At 48.6% G+C, this 17,336-nt stretch overlaps 2 protein-coding genes across 14 annotated transcripts in view; one reads left to right on the forward strand and one right to left on the reverse strand.

Moving 5' to 3' along the window:
* Sema5c (Semaphorin 5c) overlaps nt 1-8,497 on the forward strand; it is a 47,287-nt gene extending 38,790 nt beyond the window's left edge. For both annotated transcript variants that reach the window (XM_018005530.2, XM_018005531.2), the window contains 8 exons: nt 4,258-4,465; nt 4,618-4,788; nt 5,019-5,162; nt 5,242-5,441; nt 5,512-7,220; nt 7,281-7,436; nt 7,494-7,696; nt 7,764-8,497. In XM_018005530.2, coding sequence (XP_017861019.2) covers nt 4,258-4,465; nt 4,618-4,788; nt 5,019-5,162; nt 5,242-5,441; nt 5,512-7,220; nt 7,281-7,436; nt 7,494-7,696; nt 7,764-7,976 — 3,004 coding nt within the window. In that variant the 3' untranslated portion in view covers nt 7,977-8,497. The remainder of the gene's footprint in view (nt 1-4,257; nt 4,466-4,617; nt 4,789-5,018; nt 5,163-5,241; nt 5,442-5,511; nt 7,221-7,280; nt 7,437-7,493; nt 7,697-7,763) is intronic.
* Nucleotides 8,498-8,990: 493 nt separating this feature from the next.
* Nucleotides 8,991-17,336, reverse strand: part of rols (zinc-RING finger and ankyrin repeat domain-containing protein rolling pebbles) — a 68,047-nt gene continuing 59,701 nt past the window's right edge. For 7 of the 12 annotated variants that reach the window (XM_018005520.2, XM_089466383.1, XM_089466380.1 and 4 more), the window contains 3 exons: nt 14,083-14,443; nt 9,575-13,041; nt 8,991-9,506 (listed from right to left, as the gene is read on the reverse strand). In XM_018005520.2, the coding sequence (XP_017861009.1) occupies nt 9,168-9,506; nt 9,575-13,041; nt 14,083-14,443 (4,167 nt within the window). In that variant the 3' untranslated portion in view covers nt 8,991-9,167. Of the gene's footprint in view, nt 9,507-9,574; nt 13,042-13,668; nt 13,936-14,082; nt 14,444-17,336 lie in introns of all 12 variants that reach the window. The other 5 variants (XM_018005523.2, XM_018005525.2, XM_089466382.1 and 2 more) reach the window with 3 other exon arrangements.

Raw genomic sequence — 17,336 nt, forward strand, 5'->3', positions numbered from 1 at the left:
AAATACAAAAAAAAGAAGCAGACAAAAAATAGTGGAGCAGTTTTCTGAGATTGAGAGCAAGGAATGCGCTCGGCGTAGGCAGTGCCAATGCAGAAATTGAGATTGCAGTTGCAGTTCGCAGCAGTTTTGTTGCAGCTTTTTTCTTTTTACAAGATCTTAACGGAGCAGCGGGCAGCTTTTAATTACAAGTAACCCGCCTGCCCGCCTGCCCGCCAGTCCGCTCGTACGTCCGTCCGTCCGTCCATTGCCTCGAGCTGTCGCCAAACAGGCGCTAGACGAACGCCCACGCTCGTCCACTTGATCAGCGGCGCAGCAATTGCCACAGCCGGACAGACGGCGCCAGAGTCCAAGCCAGGCCTTAATAGCTCCACACACGACTCGCAGCACCGCCTTCATCTGCAGCACCACTTGCACCACTCGGCGGTGCGCAGCTTACAAAAAATTGCCTTTTTGTTATCTTGTCGCGCTTGTCGCTCAAAACTTAGCCACGGCGCAAGGTGTGCGAAAATTGTGGATTGTGAATGCATCCGCAGCCAAGCAGAGATACATTTCCAGCTAAAGATACAGATACAGTCAGAGATACATGTTTAGCAGATACAGATACAACTTGGAGCACGTAACGCACTTGATCGCTTCTGTAAATGGGTCAAACGGGCTGTTGAAATCTGATTATGCAATATGTGAGGATGTATATTTAAAGCAAATGCGTATATAGATAAAAATGTACTTATCTATTTAAAGCAAGTGGGGTTTAGTACTGTAAATAAAGTGTAGTAAGTGTAGGTGTAGTAAAACTAAAAGATAAGAAAGTATAATTAATGAAATCTCATTTCTTGGTAAATTTATATTGTGGTCGCTTGCTTATTGTGTTCTATCGATTCGCACAGTACATAAATATATTAATCATATTGCTTGTTATCAAAGTCGGAAATAATAATATTTTATTTAAGACTTTACGATTCGCAACAAGTTAAAGCTTTGTCTGACTTCTTAATTCGGTCACATAGACAGGCCACTCACTCATACTTAAGAGTTAAGCCTAAACTTTATATTGAATCATTTGTGGAGGTCTCAACTAAAGATAACGTCTTCTTTGCTATTTTTTTCACACCTGCCCGTATTTGCTCGCACGCGCCGTTTTAAGATAGCGCCCGCGAAAAGAACTAAACAAATACAAATTTGAAATAAATGGAGAAAAGAGAGACAACTGACAAAACAATAAGCAAATATTTGCAAAAAGCAAAATGCAATAACAACTAGCGCAATACAACACCAAAACAGAACAAATAACATAACAAAAATACAAATTAAAAGAAAACGAACACGAGATATGCAACAGCAAAAACATGTGTATCGACTTTTCACACCTCAAATGTGGAATTCGCTAGCTTCAAGTGAAGCGAGGCGAAAGATAAAAAAAAGCCGGCGAATGGTAGGCAATGGCGGGAGGGCGAGCGGGGGGCCTCTGTTGAACGCAATGCTAATTTGCAAGGCCGTTGCTTATCGCTGCTGCGCTGCCGCAGTCGACTGCCAAAGAAATGCTACACTAAAGTCTACAAACACGAAACTCTACAAATCATTAACTTAGTTTATGCTAATTTTGGCCATTAAAATGGAAATACATACATATGTCTAAATTTAGTTCATTTCTTCAAATTACCGATTTTTAGTAGATTTTGTAACTGATTTTTAGCTTGTGCAAAATGAGGCCTTTGGTATTTTAATTTTCAATTTTTAGCACACTTGTTTTGAAGTGTAATAGCACACGTTTTGGCGGCACTCGCACAGCTAAAACAACAAAACTTAACAACTGTACACAAGCAACAATAATTAAATTTCGCTTCCGTTAGGTCTGCCAGCAATTTACACGCCCTTTTTTTGTCATGCCATTTTTTTTTTGCTACGCGACATTTGTCACGATATTTTTTCATGCGTATAACAAGCTAAGGCGTGTGACTGCTTGAATGAAATAATAAAAAGCTCAGGTGTATTTTCGTCTTATATGATTCTGGTTTATTGACACACTTGTTGACGTCGTCAACCTCCGTTCCCGTTACCAACTGTTAAGGCTTATCACATAACCTTGCCCAACAAACACGGCTATTCACAGTTACTCATAAAAGGCATCGACTGTTTGACAGGAGAGTCTGTCCATTGATATTGCTCTCTATGCTCTTTACAGTTACTCATAAAAGACAAGCGTCTGCGTTGGCATAAAATATGACAAAAAAGTTTGTCCATATTTATATTTATATATATATATATGTATATGTATATATATATCAATAAAAACAAACATTTTGTCGATTAGATTTGTTTCGTGTCAGTCTTTAATTTAGAGTCTGACATGCTGTAAATGTTATGTATAGGCTATAAAATATTTTATAACCCTTGTCGGATTTTTTCTTTGTCTAACTGCGTTTTCGTAGCCCCATTTATGAGCGTTCTTCGTCTGCTTTGCCATTTACCTGCTGCTGTTTGTTAATGTATAAATTTAAATACCTTAATTTAAATAATGACAGAACTAAAAGCAGTTTTTGCTTTTTGCATCTGCCAACGCGATGTTATCGCTACACACACATACACCTATTTACACACACACATTCTCACATAGGTTGACAGCTGTATTCTTTTTTTGTTTTGGGGAAGGGCGTCTTTTGCAGTCGGCTTATTTTGCAAATGTTGTGCCTGTTTATTACCTCATCATCAACATCACGTACCGCAGCAGTCGGCTCTGCCTGGCAGCTCGGGTTACCCTGGTCAGAGCCACGCGCCACGCGCCACTCCGAGCCACGCTCCACAGTTCGCAGTCCACGCGCGGCAGCTGCGTTTGACTGATTGATATTGGGCGAGCTGGCATTCGATCCGATGCGATCCGGTCCGTGAGTCCCACATTGGCCAACGCAACAGCAACAACAGCAGCAGCAGCGTCAGCCACAGCAATAATTTCTATGTCGCTAAACTGCATCAAATGTTCGTTAGTGAAGTTGTCTAAAGCTGTCCAAAGCCAACTGTGGGCTGGCTCCAATATTATGGCGACGTCTGGTCGGCGGCATTCCTTCAAGCGAATTCGAATTCGAATGCGAATGCAACGACAACGGCGACTGCGACTGCGACTGTGAATTCTAGCCAGCGAAACACTGTCCAGTTCGAGATGTAACCATTTATCTACTTTATCTGCTGCTAGCCGCATTCGTATGCACTTGATCTATTGATCTTCGTATATGTTACGCCAAATACGTGCTGCGACAGTGGTTGCAGCTAAGACCTTGCACACTGGTTGACAGCTCAATAAAAAACCTAAACATGTGAATTTTAAATTATTCACAAATGTTTGTAACATTACTCAAATATAATTAATTTAGTGATAATTATCGAAATTGAACATTGCAATTTTAAAATTTAAATTCGACCATCTAAAATAAAAATAATAATAATAAAATTATAATTTTTTTTAAATTCAATATAAAAAAATAAATAAATAAAATAAAAAGGTAAAATAATTTGAAAAGAAAAAAGGAAATCAAATAAAAAATAAAAAATAAATTTAAATTCTTCCAAACCCATAAAAATACTTCATATTAGGTTAAGATATTAAAGACTGAGATTTATAGATGGAACTAATTCAGAGTTAATAAAGACGTTTGTCTCTGATTTTTCAAGTCTTTTAAGTTTAAAGAATTGTCATAAAATAAAGAATGATGCATTCATTCTGTTTATGTTTGATCTAGTTTATCTCTATATCTATATTAACACTTTGAATCACTTATGCCTATGCCACATTGTGATATCTTTGATTAGCCTGGCTAAGCACACACGCCGTTCGCTTATCTTAATTGAACTTCTTGCAGCAGTTGCCTAACGTGGCACTAAAGCCATAATTTCGATACGTTCTTCTATCATGTTTTTTGTTGCCCCCACGTGAGACGCCTACAAGCGGGTCTAGTACACAAATGTCTGTCGATTGTCGACCACTGTGCCTGCGTACAGGTATCTTTACCTGTTTGCCTTGCAGTGCATTGACACCAGAGACCAGTTGGAAGTTATGACAACTGCCAATAGTTGAGGCTGTGACAGGTGGTAGGGGAAGGGGATGGGGAAGGGGAAGGGGAAGGGGAAGGGGTAGAGGCCTGGGCAGAGGGACGGCGTTTTATTGTGGGCCGAATTTAGCTGTTACAATTCCCGCCATTCGCTCGGCTATAAACTTACCAGCAAAACACATATTCGCAACATTTTTATCGTCTCTCTTTCGCGCAGAGACACCTTGTACCGCATGTCTTTGGAGCTGGAGCTGCTGGAGCGGGCCAGCTGGGAGGCAACGCCTGGGAACGTGCTGCTGTGCCAGCAGAAAGGCCAATCGGATCGCTGGTGTCGCAACTATGTGCGCGTGCTCCACAGCTACGGTGAGAACCAACTGTACGCGTGTGGGACGAACGCCTTCCAGCCGAGCTGCTCGAGGCGCCAGGTGAGTGGTCGTCGTCGTCAGCGTCGTCTATGTCTGCTCGTCGAGTTGGCGACGTCTCTGACAGCCCAACAACTGCAGCTGAGCTAAACTCTTGTATCCCCCCTCTCTCTCTCCCTCTCTCTCTCTCTCTCTCGCTATCTCTCTCTGTGTAGATGGAAAATCTGAACGTTACCCAGCTGGACGATGGCGTGGTCAAGTGCCCCTTTCATCCGCAGGCGAACAGCACCAGCCTCCTGTCCAATGGCAACATGTTTGCGGGCACTGCCACAGACTTCTCCAGCAGCGACGTGGCCATCATTCGCACACCCATCCAGTCCAATAAGGTAAGTGGTTAGTCATACACGAGGGTGGCTTAAAAAGTTATATATGACAAAATACATAGTTTCTTTCATATTTCTTATCGTGATTTTTAAATTTCGATCGAAAGATACCAGGGATAGTCTTTAAATATAATATATAATATGTAAATTTTAATCAAGTGAATTTTAAGAAGCTTACATAGAGATTGGAAAATATAAAATATATAATTCTTCTTTTATAACTTCCCCCTCAGATGGATCGCAAACGTTTCCTGCGCACTAAGCAGTACAACACCAATTGGCTAAATGGAGCTCAGTTTGTGGGCAGCTTTGAGGCGGGCAACTTTGTCTACTTTCTGCTCCGCGAGTCCGCGTCAGAGCACATGAGCTGTGGCAAGGTGAGTGAGAAAGAGACAGAGAGAGAGAGGCGATATAGTCCCACTGCAATCGTTATATTCTCTGCTCTCTGCTCAATAGGTCATCTATTCACGCATTGCGCGCGTCTGCAAGAACGACGCTGGCGGGGATCAGGTGCTGCGTGACAATTGGACCTCGTTCCTGAAGGCGCGCCTGAACTGCTCTCTGCCAGGCGACTATCCCTACTACTTTGATGAGATACAGGGCATGACATATGCGGAATCGGAGCAGATGCTCTATGCCACCTTCAGCACACCGGGGTAAGCACTTAGATTGGACTCCCTCAATATCGATTCACTCATTTCTTCTTCTTCTTCTGTTCTCCCTCAGGGCGAGCATCTTTGGCTCTGCCGTCTGCGCCTACAACTTGAGCTCGATCAATGCAGCGTTCGAGGGCGCCTTCAGGCACCAGGAGCACGCGGATGCACCCTGGAAGACGGTAAACACGCCGCAGCGAAGTCAGTTCCAGTGTGCTAGTGGAGCCACTGCCTTTGGCCACCTGCTGGAGAGTTCGCGATACCAACTGATGGATCAGGCCATACAGCCGATAGGGGCTCAGCCGCTGTATCACTCCCGGCTGGAGCACTTCAAGCACATTGCCCTGGACATCGTGCAGACCAGAACGGAGCAGCTGCATGTGCTCTACGTCAGCAGCAGTGGCAATCACATCAAGAAGCTGTCGGTGAAGTATGGAGCGCAGGGCAAGACGCAAACCTGCCTGGTGGAGATGTGGCAGGCGGACGACACGGGCAGCAGCACCCTGTTGCACATGTCCTATCTGAAGGTGACGGAGTCCCTGTACCTGGGCACGGATCTGGCTCTGACGCGCATTCCCGCCCAGCGCTGCAGTCGCCATGTCTCGCAGACCAGTTGCCTCAATGCCATGGATCCGTATTGTGGCTGGAATGAGCTCGTGGAACGCTGCACACCACTCGATCCCACGCTGCAGCAGCCCTGGCTGCAGCCAACCGAAATCACCTGTCCTGTGCTCAATGCGCCCATCGATGGCGGCTGGTCCACCTGGTCGCCGTGGGCGGAGTGCCAGCAGCATGACCAGCCCGATAGCAACTGCATGTGTCGACAGCGCAACTGCAACAATCCGCAGCCCCAGCATGGAGGTGCAGCTTGCGAGGGCATCAGCACCCAGGTGACCAACTGCACCCAGCACGGCGGCTGGACGGATTGGTCGGCCTGGTCGCCCTGCTCGCAGACCTGTGGCGTGGCCGTCAAGGGACGCCGTCGTAGCTGCAGCAATCCAAAGCCCGCGCACGGTGGACGCATGTGCCTGGGACCCGAGCTGGCGGAGATGTACTGCACCCACTTGCCGCCCTGCCCCGTGGCCAAGCCGACGCCCATTGACGGCGGCTGGGGACCCTGGGGCGAGTGGAGCGAGTGCAGTGCGCAGTGTGGAGGCGGCTTCCGAATGCGCCGTCGCGAATGCGATGATCCCAAGCCGTCGAATGGAGGCATGGCCTGCCCCGGCTGCTGGCTGGACTACGAGGACTGCAACATGCAGAGCTGCGCCGAGGTGCGCAAGCTTAGCGCCTGGACGCCCTGGCTGACGGCAGCCGGTGGCAACTCGTCGGAGGCGCATGTGGAGAAGCGCTATCGCTATGCTTGCCGAGCGACCAGTGCGGACTCGAGCTCGGTGCGTATCAGCTTGGCCAAGGAGGAGACACGCAACTGCAACCAGGACGGCAGCTGTCAGCGGCACAGCGAGCACGAGACCGCGGACTCCGAATCCGAGTGGTCTCCGTGCAGCGTTAGCTGCGGCGGCGGCACACAGCAGCGTCGACGTGGACACAACACGCAGAGTCGCGCCTGCAATATGCACGCGTGCCCGACGGACGAGCAGCCGGACAACAGCATTGACACACAGCTGGAGCACGAGTGGAGCTGCTGGTCGGAGTGGTCCAGCTGCTCAGTGACCTGTGGTCTGGGCGTGCGCCGACGCACACGCAAATGCCTGGGCGGCCACGAGCGACTCTGTGCGGGACGCGCGCTCGAGGAGCAGAAGTGCGAGATGGCGCCATGTGAAGGTGAGTTGCTGTGAGTGTTGCATCAGCTCGATTGGAGTCTTACGTTTGATCTACTTGCAGACTTTCTCGGCTGGAGCTCCTGGAACGAGTGGTCAGCCTGCTCCAATGATGGCATACGCCTGCGCCATCGCCGCTGCCTAGTGGAGCAGCCGGGACCGCATGAGTGCCGCGGCGCTGAGTTCGAGAAAACCGCCTGCGTGCCTGGCGACTGTGAAGGTAAGTCCACGCATGCTCCACACCTGAAACACGTTTGCAATATCCACTGCCTTGCAGAGCTCCAAAGTGCTTCCAGCGCCACAGTGCCCATTGTGATCTGCTGCTGCATGCTGCTGACTGTCGCCTGCTGCTTGGTCACATTCCATTTCACGAAACGCCGCTATCTGCAAAACATCGAGGAGACGCTCAACAAGACGACCACGACCACAGCGAGCTTCGACACATATCCCAATCAGTATTCCAGTCTGCCCACCAAGGATGTAAGTGTCGCATTTATCTAGCCAATGGCAGTTGATACTGATTTTGTTTTTGCATTGGCATTTGCAGTACTATGACCAACGACCGAAGCGCCAGTCCAGCTTCCGCATGCCCGTCAAGACGAGTAATCTGCCAACGAGCACCTTGAATCGCAACAACATGCACCACAACAACACGCCCAAGGTGCTGGCCAAGACCTACAACGACTGCGAGACGGGCACGCTGAAGCGGCAGTCGGCGCTCAACAATTGCCGCACCAACATGGATGACGAGAAGTTTTAGCCAGATGACATATCCATATGACAACCGAAACAAGTGCCATCCGAATGGAAATGAAATGTTGAGCCCAACAACGAAAGCATTTTGCACGGCCAGCCTGCAAAAAGTTCCTTTTCTGACTCATATTGAGTCGCTGCATTTAGTTTAGCTATATCTCGAAATTAGTTTAAGTTATTAATATTTATGGTAAATAATTTGACATTTTGAATGCATGTTTTTAAAATTGTACAAATTTATGCTTTGTTTATTTTGTAAAAATTGTTTTTCAAATTATTTACCAGCAATTACAATTACAATTACAATGTAATCTGCTTTTAGAATACGAAAGCGAGACTGAAACTAAAATTTTGTTTTTGGACGTACGCCCAATAAAAAATTAATATATACTTGTGGCCTTGAATACGCGTTATATACGTATTATTTATCATTGTTCAGATGTAAGTGCTAGACTAAGATTTAATTTTAAAAACTGTTAACTGCTAAGAACATTTGTAAAAATAGATTTTGACTTTTACTAACCAAAATTTTATTAAGTTCGTCATTTCGTTTTCAAATCAATTTATTCAAATTCGGAATTTCTTTACGTTTACTCCGAGTTTTCGGTCTGGTTTGTGCATTGCAGTTTGGCGCCGCAATAGCAAAGACATAATGCTCATCTAATTTCAGCACCAAAAATGAAATTAGGAGTTTTTAACATTTACTCCGAGCTTTCGGAATGGTTTGTGCATTTGCTAGCAGTTTGCCGGGGCGATAGCAGAGACATAATCCCACCCAGTTTCAGCACCAAAAATGAAATTCGGAGTTTTTAACATTTACTCCGAATTTTCGGTATGGTTGGTGCATCCGCTAGCAGTTTCACTCCGCAATAGCACAGACTCACACCTCATCTAGTTTCAGCACCAATGCAGCTCATATTCTGCTGGCCCCAAAAGTATGTTATACTTTTATATTGATTAACATAATAGTTTCGCTTTTGATCTTATAAATTCGTATTTATTTGATTAAGCAAATATAAACTTAAATAATATATGTTTATTACAACTAGTTTTTACATGCTTTAAGAGAAAAAGAATGATAAAAAGTACATTTTTGTTTAAATTAATAAAACTTTCAAATAGCAATAAATAGTAAATAGTTAAGAACTATTATTAAGTTACGATTGTGATTCGAATGCGATACAACAACAAAGGACATTTACAAATCGGTCATCTCTTGCTGAGATTCGTAGACGGCACAGGCGCCAGCTGCTCCCGCGCCGGCTCCTGCTGCTGCACCAGTTCCATAGCCGGACAGCTTGTTATCCTCACTGGTGATGCGCGTCAGCAGCTCGGCCTGGATGCGCTTGAGGACTTCTACGACTTCGCAGAGGACGCCGCTTTGAGCCGCCTGCTGCATGGCCTCGTTGGCATCGACCAGCGCCTCATTGAGAGCGCCCAGCTCCATGCGCGCCTTGGCCCGGGCATAGTAGCCCTCGTAGCTATGCGGCTTCTGCAGTATGGCTTGCGTGGCCAAATCTATGGAGGCGTCAAGTTCCTACAAAGGCAATCAGAGTAAACCATGAGTCCAATTATCTCGCTAAAGATCTAATGTATACAACTTACATTCAGTTTTCGCTTGCAACGCGACAGATTCAACAACAGATTGGTCCGCAGCTGGGCGAAGACCGCATTCCGTTCGAGCAGTTGCTCCAGGCCAGAGATCTTGCGCAGCGCATATTGGTAGCGATGCGCGGCGTCCTGGAAGCGATTCTTCCGGTACAGCACATTGCCATCCTCCAGCAACTTGTTGAGCAGCACCACCAGGATCTCCGGCTTGCCCATGGCCATGCTCCAGGTGGTGGGACCCAGCTTAGCGCCCTTGCGCAGAAACACCTGCACCGCCTGTATGTTTCGGCAGGCTATGGACCGGTCCAGAGGACGCATGCCATGCACATCGATGTGCTCCAGATTGGCGCCCTGCTCCAGCAGGTACAGCACCAGGCTGGCAGCGCCTTGATAGGCGGCCAGGTCGAGCGCCGTGCGTCCCTTGTGATCCTCATGCTGCCGATTGCAGCCGTGCTCAATAAGGCACTTGGCCGCCGCCAGATGGCCGCGCAGGCACGCCCAGCTGAATGCCGTGAATCCCTCGTGATCCTCGGCCTCCAGGGCAGCGCCACGTGCCAGCAGCAGCTCCAGCAATTCCAGATGCCCCTCCTCGGCGGCGATCATGAGCGGCGTCTTGCGCGCCTGCCCCAACGGCTCGTCCAGCAGGGCGCCGCGCTGCAGCAGCTGCTCCACCACGCTCCAGTGGCCCTCCTTGACGGCCAACCACAGCGCAGTGTAGCCTTGACGATTCCTGGCATCGATTTGCGCTCCGCGGGACATCAGAATGTTGACTGCGTCCACGCAGCCGTGCCGAGCAGCTGCCGTGAGGGCCAGCTCGCCGCTGCTCGGCTCCAGGCCGTTCACATTGACGCTGAGGTCGTCCAGCTCGTGTTCGTTGAGATCCAACAGATCCTCGAGTATTTTGACATGCGCCTGCGCAGCGGCGCCGATGAGAGCTTGCTGCAGTGCCAAGGAGCGGCCCACGTCCTGGGAGCGGGCTCGCGGCGACCAATCGCAGGCCAACAGATATTGGACCACGCTGAGGTGGCCCATGCGGGCGGCATGCACTAGGGCGCAGCGTTGCGTGGTGTCCAGCTGACCGAGGCTACTGCCGGCGGCCACCAGTCGGCGCACCACATCACAGTGCCCCCGCATGGCGGCCAGGATGAGCGGCGTACAGCCCTGGCTATTGGTCAGACCCACATCCGCGCCAAACTCCAGCAGCAGACTGACCATGGGCAGGATGCCCTCGTGGGCGGCAATGCACAAAATTGGCGCGTCGCCCATGTAGTCGGTGCGATGGTCCGGCGAGGCGCCAGCGAGCAGCACCAGCCGCGATACCTTCACATTGGGACTGTAGACATTGCGCAGGGCACCCAGGGCAGCCGAGATGTTGTCCGCCGCACCGGCCAGCCAATAGGATTGCAAATCCCGAGGCGAGAGCGCCGCTTGGCTGTTACTGTAGAGATGCGCCTTGAGCATGTGATGGCCCAGCTCCAGTGTCAGCTGCGGCTGTAGCGGCGCCTGGAGGCGGGACAGCCGGAAGGCAATGCCGGCATGACCGAGTCGTGCGTCGCAGAGGAATTTGCTGGACTCGCCCTCGTCCCGGCGCATGAGCCACTCCCGCAGCGAGCTGTGGAAGAACATGTAGGTGTTATCCAGGCGCTTAATAAGGAAGCCGTCCAGGAGCTTGAAGCGCTGTATAAACTGCGACCAGCTGAGCGGCTCCTGGCCATGGTGCAGTGCCTCCATGCTGTAGTAGATCTCGTCCAGTGTCAGAGGATAGAGTGCGGCCAGGCAAACGTTGAGTATGGGCGACGTCTGCTCGAAGCTCTGCGCCGTGGGAAAACGCAAGTTGAAGTGGAGTAGGAAGATCTGGGCGAGGGACACGGGCAGCACCTTGTAGCTAGATGACTTGACCACCAGTTGGCCACGCGAGATCAGGTCCAGTATGAGCTTGGCGTACAGCATGGACCCGCGACTCAGCGACTGCAGATGCGAGACGAACTTCGCCTGCGACTGGGCCACCTGTCCGCCGATGTTGTGCTGGATCTCCGGGCAGTGCGCGATGCGCGTATTGATGTAGTCCAGCATGTCCTGCTGCAGGGCCTGGCTGCTGGCCCAGCTGTCCAGCGTGAGTTGGGTGTAGCTGGGCGCCTTGACCAGCTCCAGCATCTGGGTGCGCACCGTGGCGACTAGCTTCAGCCAGGGTGGGAAATGTGGCGACATCTGTGCCAGGAAGCTGGCAATGGTGTGTCCATGATCCGGACGATGGTACTCCGCCTCGCACAGTGCATCCACCAATATGATGGCCACCTTGGCGCGGATCTTGCCGGCACGATGCAGCTGCGCCAGTGGCTCCAGTATGGCCAATCGCATGACTCGCTCCGCATCCGCGATGCACTCTCGCACGCTCAGGATGTCCTGCAGATGCGGCTCCGAAAGCAGGTAGTCACGGTACGCCGTCAGCTGCGGCGCCTGGCAGAGCTGCGCGGCCAGCGAGTGCACAAAGTCCGGCACCTGGCACGTAAGATTGGCGTCCGCCTGGCAGAAGTGGTAGCCCACCATGTGGGAGGCCAGGCCGCGCATGCGCTCATTCTGGGCACCCAGCTGGCTGTAGATGGCGTCCGCGTCCTCCTGCTGCTGCGCCTGCATCTGTCGCCGGCCGAAGCAGGAGTACTCCACCAGCTGCAGGCAGAAGGCCGTCTTTCCCGTGCCCGGCTGGCCATTGATGAGCACCACTCGTGTGTCCGTGCCCAGCAGGATGTTGGACAGCTGCTGCACCAGCCACTGGCGGCCCACATACGGCGGATCGGGCTCCTGCAACGGCACCTCGAAGAACAGCGGCTTCAAGGCCAGCTGCACTGCAGCCAACGCGGCGGCTGCTGCTGCTCGCTTGTTGACAGCGCCCGCTGCAGTCGATGCTCCAGCGCCCAAGCTGGCCGGCAGCTGCTGAGCGCGCGTGGAACGGCGAGTGGCTCCCTTGCGTGACTTGCCGGGCAGCGCCAGCGGCTCGTAGGCATGCTCCTGCATGGTGCAGCCCATCTTGCTGAACTTGCTGCACAGGCTCAGCGTGTCGTCCTTGTGCGACGTGGCCACCGACAGCTGACTGCCGCTGAGGCCGGCGCTGGCCAGCGTCTGCTCCGGGCTGATCAGCTGCGAGGAGCTGCTGCTGATGCCCGTTGTGCAGATGTTGCTGCTGTTGCTGATGCTATTGCTGTTGCTGTTGCTGGTGCTGCTGCCAACTCCTGCGCTGCTCGAGATGCTCGTCGAGTGCAGCGTCGAGTTGCCATTGTGATCGCTGCTGCTGCTGCTGCTGCTGGTGGTTGTATTTGTGTTGCTGTTGTTGTTGACATTGACGTTGACGTTGTTGCCGTTGCTGTTGTCATTGAACAGCAGGCCAAGACGGGCACGCAGCTGATCCTTCTGCTGCTTCAAGTTCAGCAACGACTGCGGATGGTGTTCGATGCCCAAGGTGTCGCTGCCTGTGAAAGCAAAGAAAAAACACAAAATTATTAAAATGGATCAAACTAATGCAAATTTAAAATCATGCCAAAAATGGATTCGAATCAAAAGTGATTATAAGAGCACAATAATATTTAGTAGTATAAACAGGTATATGTTTGTAAAAATATTAATATTATGATATTATTAAACTGCCAGTTTAGCTTAATATAAAATGCTAATAGCATAATCAGCTTTACTTTTCCTATAAAATGCATTTATGCTAAAATGTTATTAGCATAAACTGGCTCAATCTAACAGCAAACGCATTGTTATAACAAACTGTTGTTAGCATAAACTGGAACAGCTTAACATAAACTGCATTAATGACAAAATGTTATCAGCATTAATCGCCACACTTTTAAGCAAATGCAATAAATTCTGACAAAATGTTATTAGCATAAAAAGGCCTCACTCTAACAGTGTTATGTGAATGGAAGAATTTTTATCTTTAACAGCTGTTATATTAATGACAATGTAAACCAATTGCATTCCATAATAAATATCTCATAAATCAAGTAATTCTAATCTGAAAAATATAAAAAATAAAACAATGCCATGCATAATGTACAACGAATAGAAGAAGATTGGTAGAGTAGACGCCATGCCTGCTAATTGATTGAGTCCTGCATCGCTTGAATTGGAGGAATTGACACTCCAAAGCGATTTGATTAGAGATTTGATAGAGGTGCCCGCCAAGCTGAGGCGATTCAAGCGATTCTCGCTGTTGGCTCCATGCTCCGCGGATGACTTCAAATTGTTATTGCTAAAGTTCTTGCGTCGACGACGCGTCACTGCTGAGTCCGAGCAGGTTGAGGTGTTCAGGGCGTTCGACTCTTTGCCGCTGGTTTGATGATGATGCGAATGATGATGATCTACATGAGGATGTGGTGCAGGGTGAAGGAAAGCGTTTAAGAAATGTGCAAAGCTTATAGTACTAACTAAGGGATCAGTCTAGGAGCTAAGTGTGAGTTTCTAAGATAAACCCAACACCTAAAAGGTGATATATAAAGAGAACTTACCTCCCGATAGCATTGAAGCTGTGTCAAGCGGATAGCCCCCATTGGAGGCAGTGCGTCGATGACCCGTGAGGGCGCTGCGTAGATTCTTGTGGTTAAAGAAACGCCGACGCGTTGGCGGCGTTGCGAATGCCGGAGCCATTCCATTCAGATCGTTGTATGGCAAGTGTAGATTGTTGTTGTTGCTGTTGTTTGTCGGCTGTTGCTTGGCCGGTCCATTGTGCTGATGTATGTCGACAGTAACGGTGTGTGTGTTGCCCACAAAGCCATTGCCATTGCCATTGCCATTGGTTGTTGCACGGGGCAATTTGCCAATGCTCGCATAACGGTGATAATCCGGCGACTGCGACTCTTGACGATGCTGCTGCAAATGCGAAAATGAAGAAACAACATGAGTTGCCTATTCGGACAGCCAAATGTCGAAGTCTATAACTAGTTGCTGCATGGTGTATGTTCGGCCTTATCAATGATGAAAGTTACCGAATATGAAACATGCCTCAAACGTTTGGGTCAGCCTGAGTCAAAGCCAAGCTAAGCCAGCACAGGCCGGGCCAGGCCCAAACAGAATGCGCTGAATAGAAAGGCGTTGCACATTGATTAGTCATATGTGTTTGAGAGTGGAATGGATCAGATGACGAGAGCATGAAAGCGTAGCATTATCCAGAGCTAAAAAGACGAGGGATACTCGCTAGCCAACTTATAAGTAAACTTATTAGATATATTCGAACTTCGAAACCAAAAATCAGAGCACAACTGGCTTGATTGATCAGTCCTCACTGCCTTAAAGTTCCCTCATTTTGCCAATTGGCTTTCTCTTGGCAGCTCCATCAGTGCTCTACTGTACCAAAGAGTTAGCTAATCCAACCTGATCCTACCTGTCTCAGCCCACATTTGTTGCGTTGATCTAGTCCTTAGATCATGTTACGCTCATCTTCTTTCTGGCCGCTCAGCCTACACAGCTGACATTGCTTGTTCGACTTCCTACTTGCAGAGCCCACTTGTTGCAGTCTGTCTATGTGGATATGTGAACATCATCATCATTATCAGCAACAACATCATCAACGTCATTATGAACATCATATTAATTGTGTCTGCCCAGACAGTGAACTGTTTGTGTGTGTGTGTGTTTGTGTGTGTCTTGTCCGTCCACATTAAGGCTTGTTGCGATCTGTCCGATTAGCTGGAGGAGCTGTTGGCGTTAATCGTGAGCTCCAGGCAAATGTGTCCAGTCTACGCCTTATCGAGCAACGTCTGCGTTGGCCGGACACCAGCCAAAAGTCCATTTCACTCAAATGCAGCAACTGTCAAGTGTATTTAGTGACCGTTCCGCCAGCCAGTGCCTTAGTCATCGTAGACACGGTCTACAGTCCACTGTCCTCTGTCCCCAGTCCTCTGTCCGCTGTCTGTCTGGGGCTTCGCGTCTTAATGAACCGCAAATCATTTTGTGTCTGCGTTGGTTTTGTATTCATTTTTTTGTTTTTTGTTTTGATTTCGTATTTTTTTACTCTTTGGGTAGGCTGAGCTGGACCAAAACGTGACCAGAACCCGTTCCTGGCTGCCTTTGCATTGTGTGGGATAATAAGTTGAGATTGCTTGGTTTCGGCACGGGGTACTTTAATTGACAGGCCAGGTGAAGACACAGTCTCGGCGAGCATAAATTTGAAGGCCTTTGGGTTAGAATTTAATTGAAAGTTGCGAAGATGTGCGAGCCGAGTCTGATCAGATTAACAACAGACTCTAAACAGAATCTCGACTTTTGCTGAGTGCAAAAAGAATACGAAACCTGAACTACTACATACTAAGTAGATGCAAACCGTTCTCTTTGCGCAGACGTAGCATTAAGGATGCTGCATGTTGTCAACTCCCACGGATGCTGGAATAACTTGTCGTCTTTGCCCACTTCCGCTGCGGATGCGGCAGAATCATGCAGTCTACCCACTGGCTAACTGTCTACCCCTCTAGCCATCCTGTCGTACCATCTGTCTACCTGTTTTTGTCTGCATCGTGATGCTGCGCAAACTCTGAGCAAACTTTGATTGAGCTGACAGTCCACGCCTTTGCCGAGCTGCCCCGCCAGAAATCTGACCTATCGATCCGCACTCGGGAGTAATTAAGTTCCGCTTCGATTCGATTGGCGGCAATTCGTTCCACGTCAGACAGCGCAGTCCACAGTGGAGCACAGTCGAGCACAGTGGAGCGCTGTGAAGAAAGCCTTTCTTTAAACTAGTTCAAACTGTTCGACCTGTTGCTTTTCCTCTTTCACACTCTAGTCCCCCACCAGGCTCTCACTCTCTCGCTCTATCGCTCGCACTCTATAGCTCTCGCGTCTTATCGTTGGCATCCCCGCGGTGGCTTTTTAATTGGCCACATCATTTTGATTAAGTTGTTGCTTGAAAATTAATTAACAAATTATGCCTGGCCAGCGCATTGGAAATTGAAATTTCTATGTCTTGTCCAGCAGCGCTTTAAAAAGTGATTTTCACTTTTCTACAGCGCACAGTCGGCCGCCGTTGGTAGATTGTATTATCATCATAAAACGCGTATGCTCCGCGCACTAAGTGAGAGGTGTTGGAATGCGCTGCACAACCCAGAGATCTGCATTAGTCGGGGATCAACGGATCATTGAACTGGCGAATTACAACGACATGAATTAAATTAATATTATAAAACTAATATCATTTCCACTCAATTTAGATTCAAGCGGTCCTCTTCTCTTTTTACTCATTAGTTGGTTTGCCTTCCTTTATTTATATCCATTTAAATATTCCGAATACTTTTGCATTCATCAAAAATGGTTTCGTTTTCTTGTTAGTCCCGAGGCCAATTCCCATTCAAAACTTAATAAATTGTCAAATGATTTAACAAGCTGTAAGCTGCGCCCATTGTGGTGCCCCAGAGTCTCCCCCTTCGCAGCTTAACCTTAAGACAAAGACAAACTGCGGCAACCTTTCACACAAAATGCCGGGCAGAACCAATTCGGGCTTGAAGCCCCCAAGCTTTTGGCACGTTAAGGCACAGGTGTAATGCCAACTGGGCGACGTAATTTGAAAAAATAAGACAAAGCTTTTTTTTCGTTTCCGATTTGGCGCACCCAAAGAGGGATTGGAAATATATATAATATTGTAAATATCAAGCGCTGAAATAGAAGTGAAAACTAAATTGAAAAATTTAATAAACAATTTAAATTGAAAAATTTAATGTGCATTCAAAATGTTAGACTCTCTAAAGGTCGGACAACAATTTTTATTGTTTTAAGA

The sequence above is a fragment of the Drosophila arizonae genome, chromosome 4 (assembly GCF_054131065.1).
Source record: "Drosophila arizonae isolate 15081-1271.41 chromosome 4, UAZ_ARI_1.0, whole genome shotgun sequence".
Lineage (NCBI taxonomy): Eukaryota > Metazoa > Arthropoda > Insecta > Diptera > Drosophilidae > Drosophila > Drosophila arizonae.